We start from the raw sequence: 4,911 nt of genomic DNA on the forward strand, positions 1-4,911 counted from the left end.
ACCTCATCCAACCTGGCCTTAAAAACCTCCAGGGCTGGGGCATCAACAACCTCCCTGGGCAACCCATCCCAGTTCCTCACCACCCTCAGAGTGAAGATTTTCTTCTAATACCTCACCTCAATCTCCCCTCTCTCAGATTAAAATCATGCCAAGGTCACACAGGGAGTTCATGGCACTGCCCTTCTCTCCCAGCCCCCAAACTCGGGGGGTTTAGCAAAACAGAAGACGCAGGGAACGTGCGTGTAGTGGTTAAAGGGAGAGGATGAAGCCACAAGGCTCCGTGGCCTGGGGAGACTTCCAGAGGGGAGGATAAAAGGCCAGGAAGGCGACTCTCAGATTAAAATCATGCCAAGGTCACACAGGGAGTTCATGGCACTGCCCTTCTCTCCCAGCCCCCAAACTCGGGGGGTTTAGCAAAACAGAAGACGCAGGGAACGTGCGTGTAGTGGTTAAAGGGAGAGGATGAAGCCACAAGGCTCCGTGGCCTGGGGAGACTTCCAGAGGGGAGGATAAAAGGCCAGGAAGGCGACTCACCTCTTCTCAGCTGGCTTCACGCCCACCGACAGGGAGGCCATGGCTGTCACCGTCTCTGCCTCCTCGTTCTCGCACTTCTGTGCCTCCACCAGGGAGTATCCCACCGTGGAGGAGGAACGTTGGAGGGAGTGCCAGTATTTGCCTGGGGAGACAGGAGGCTGTTGGGGCACCTGCTCCAGAACGGGCCCAGCTCCTGCTTCCCCACACCCAGCAGGTGGCTGAGACCTGCCTGGGAAAGGCTTGTCACGTCTACAGAATCCCAGAATCATTCTGGTTCGAAAAGACCTGGCAGGTTAGAGTCCAACCCTTCCCCCAGCACAGCTAAGGCCATCACAAACCCATGTCCCTCAGCACCACATCTCCTGGGCTTTGAAATCCCTTCCATCCCTGCCCTGGGCATCCTGGGCCAGGGCCTGACAACCCTTTCCAGGAAGAAGTTGTTCCAATCTAAATTTCCCCTGGCACAACCTGAGGCAATTTCCTCTTGCTCTTTCACTCCATCCCCCAGGAATGTCCCCAGGAAAGTTTCAACCATCATGACTTTATCTTCCCCAGCTAAATCAACCTACAATATTAGCAACTTCAAGCAATACTCTGTTTAACTTTCATTTCTAGCCCCTCTTTATTAATGGGTGCCACTACCCCCAGTGAGACTTATGTTATTTGGAGATACCTGACTTGCTCTGAAGAGAGACACACTCTAAGTACAGGACATCCTGTCCTCTACAGAGATTTGAGAGGTTTTAATACTAACTCCTCCTCAAGTGTCAAAGCAGTTCCCTGAGCCAGCTGCTCCCCATGCCTTGCTCAGTCCACTGCTGCACCCACAGCAAGTTTGTGGCTGCACAAATCCAGCTCATGGCACAGTGACCACCTGTAAACCAGGAGGAGGGAACGTGGGGCTTCCTGGATGATGGAGAAGTCAAGCTGGTGTCCCACAGGGCAACCCAGCAGGGGAGCAGCTGGGTGGACAGGGCTGTACTCACTGTGTATCTCGATCACTTTCTCCATCGAATGCACCGCGTTGGCGTTTGCTCTCTGCTGGAAAACCTTTTCTGGGAGAGGGTCAAGCTGGAAAGAGAGAGGAACACCAAAGAAACATCATCTCAAGTTAAGAGACCAGGCATTCAATGCGATTTAGTAAGTGTCTCTGCCACCTCAAGCCTCCACCCCACTTCCAAGGTTCCCCTTTTAGGTGAATAACCCAAAATGAACAGACCTTCTCCTGTGATACTGAGCACAGCCTCCTCCAGCCTGATGCTCCTCCACACACACAAAGCCTGCAGCCACTGAGGGACACTCTCAACAGGCACTGCTGCACAAAGTGATCCTGGGCTGCTTTTACAAAGGAACTTCTTAAACTGTTGCTTGGATCTACCTTTAGTTGCAAAGTTTCCACTATTGAGATGAAATGACACACAAATAAGAGGGACCTAAAAACAAGGTACCAGCCTTACTTCTGGTTTTCTGCTAAAGAAATAAGCCTGGTAGCTTTTTAATTCTTCTAAGTGCCCAAACTGATGCATTTATTAACACTTAAGTGAAAAAATCTGTACCCTGAGTGTAAAAAGCCTAATTTTGGTACAGAGAAGCAGCTTTAAAGCCACATTCAGCACAACTGAGGTGACTTCAGTCACCAGTGATGGCTCTTCCCAACTGCTGGGCTGGGCTTGCAGCATTAGATCTGTATCTTCATCTTCACGCCAATTTGCCTCAAAGTTACCAGTAAAGCTCCTCATTGGGTACTAAAATGGAGGCTTTTCAATGCTGGCTCCATTCCTTTGCTCTTTATAAACACAGGTGACAGCAAGAACATGCTGCAGGCACTGAGATTTTAAGTTGGAAGATGACACAGCCCCCCAAAATGTTCAGTGTGAATGCACATGAGCAGGTATCTTTCTGGGCTTGACTCCTTTTATGCTGTGGAGAGTATCTTTGTTTTGCTACACAGAAGTTTATTTAGGGAATGCCACTCTAAAGAAGCTCCTGTAAGCCCTTTCTCCAGTTATTCACAGAATCCAAGACTGGTTTGGGTTGGAAAGGATCTTAAAGCTCATCTAGATCCAACCCCCTGCATGGGCAGGGACACCTCCCACCAGCCCAGGCTGCTCCAAGCCCCATCCAACCTGCCCTTCAACACCCCCAGGGATGGGGCAGCCACAGCTTCCCTGGGCAACCTGGGCCAGGCTCTCACCACCTCAAGGGAAGGATTTCTTCCTAATATCCAACCTACATCTCCCCTCTTTCAGCCTAAGACCCATTCCTTTGTCAAGACCACAGAGTCACACCCCTGAGCAAGGCTGTTCTGCAGTGGGAGCCTGAGAATCCTCTCCTGAAGGAAAGGTCCTGACAGAACTGCTGGAGGGTTGGCTTAGCTTTTCTTTGCTTTCCTTTAAAAAACAAACCCAAGAAGAGGACACCATCCTCAACTGGGCGTCCCCTCTCTACCTTGAGACAACTGCAAAGGTAACACAGGGGAGACTCTTGCTTTCCCCTGGCACAGCAGGAGCATCTCCTTGGCAGGCAGGGATGGCCCAATACCAGCTCTGCTTGGCTCACATCCATGGCCAGCAGCGTGGATTTGATTCACATCAGCTCAGGGCATCTCACAACCAACTACTCAGGAAACTTCCCTCTTCTTTCTTTCCCCTCTCAGATCTCCAAAAAGCAGGTGAATTCATCAGCAACCTCCCCCTTGGCTAGGGATCCAGAAAGAGAGGTGTTAATTGTGGCTGGAAATAACAGTCAAGTCCCATCCAGGGATGTTCCTCAGTAAAGAAGCAGCCACAGTTTAACAGCAAAACAAAAAATACATAAACCTGTGGCAAAGTTTAACTGTAACTTCTGCTCAAAGCCAAGAAAAGCTCCAGCCAAGAGATCTGGTACTTCATGAGGACTGGAACTCGCTCTGCTCCAGATGTAGTAATTACAGATAACATTTTTTATGAATTCTCCACTCTAAAAACAATTCTGTCCTAACCTGGCTTTTGCATGACATTAAGTGGAGGCAAAAGCAATTCCTGGATGAATCTTGAAGGAAGAGGTTTCTAGCACCTCTGGGCTGATGCTGATCTAAAGCACATCCCACCAGGCAGCCTGGTGCTATTTCACAGGTGAATCCTTCCCAGTGCACGTTCTTCCTCCTGAGAAAAACACTCCCAGACAGCAGCCCCACCCACAGCTCTCCTGGAAAAGGAAGGAGATACCTCTGGGCATTAGGCAAAGGTTTTAAGCAACTACTTCTTAATCACCTTCTAGTTTACTTGGGATGTCCTGAGTCTGACACTGGACACCCCTCCACTCCTTCTGCATGAAACATGACAAGGCATTTGTGGCAGTGACAGGCAGCACTGCTGAGCTCCAGGACTCCTGCCACGTGTCTCCCATCTCTCTCCCCACCACCAGCAGCTCCCATGACACAGGAGCTCCACACTCTGCTCCAGGCATGGTGCTGGCACAGGTCCCAGTCTGGGGAAGCACATGCTCTGGATGCCCCAGAGCTTAAAGAGCAGCATTGCTCCCTGGGGAACACACAGATCACACAGGGCATTTGCCACGGGGGCAGAAGCTGGTCTGAAGAGTAAAGGTGATGTCCACGTGAGTGGCTTTGCATGGATGATGCCTGAGGGAGCCACAGAATCACAGAGTGGTCAGGGTTGCAAGGGACCTCTGGAGGTCATCCAGTCCAACCCCCCTGCTAGAGCAGGATCCCCTAGAGCAGATCCCACAGGAATATGTCCAGGTGGGTTTGGAAGGTCTCCAGGGATGGAGACTCCACAGCCTCCCTGGGCCATTTGTCCCAGGGCTCTGTCACCCTCGGAGTCAAGCAGCATTTTCTCACATTCAGGTTAAATCTCCTGCGTGCCAGTTTGTTCTGTCACTGAACACCACTGAGAAGAGTCTGGCCCCCCCTCCTGACACCCCCTGTAGATGTTTACAAGCACTGATGAGATCCCCCCTCAGCCTCCTCCTCTCCAGCTGAGCAGCCCCAGCTCTCCCAGCCTTTCCTCACGGGCAGATGATGCTCCAGTCCCCTCAGCATCTCAGTGCCCTGGGCTGGACCTCTCTCCAGTAGTTCCCTGAACAGGGGAGCCCAGACCTGCACACAGGTGAGGTCTCACCAGGGCAGGGTGGAGCAGCTTTGCAGAGCTCCTGCCCCCTCTGCCCTCCAGCACAGCTGGGAGAGGCAGCTCTGAGCGCTCGAAAAGGCTTTTCGGGTCAGATCCTGCCCAAGCCCTGTTTCAGTTTTGCAAATTTGTAAAGAACCTGGGTCCCATTTTCAAGCAACCTTCCCAAGCAACTCCTTCCACATGCCCACAACCTGCTGCCAAGTGAAAAGAGCCCTGCTCTCATTTCCTGGCCAGGCGGGATGGAATC

The 4,911-nt window shown here is 51.6% G+C and overlaps 1 protein-coding gene across 1 annotated transcript in view; it reads right to left on the reverse strand.

The window, feature by feature from the left end:
• Positions 1–4,911, reverse strand: part of HDAC4 (histone deacetylase 4) — a 150,629-nt gene that overhangs the window by 2,006 nt on the left and 143,712 nt on the right. The window contains 2 exon segments of the mRNA XM_010004706.1: positions 535–676; positions 1,521–1,605. Of these exon segments, the coding sequence (XP_010003008.1) occupies positions 535–676; positions 1,521–1,605 (227 nt within the window).

This window comes from Chaetura pelagica, unplaced genomic scaffold, assembly GCF_000747805.2.
Source record: "Chaetura pelagica isolate M959 unplaced genomic scaffold, ChaPel_1.0 scaffold89, whole genome shotgun sequence".
In the NCBI taxonomy this organism is placed as follows: domain Eukaryota; kingdom Metazoa; phylum Chordata; class Aves; order Apodiformes; family Apodidae; genus Chaetura; species Chaetura pelagica.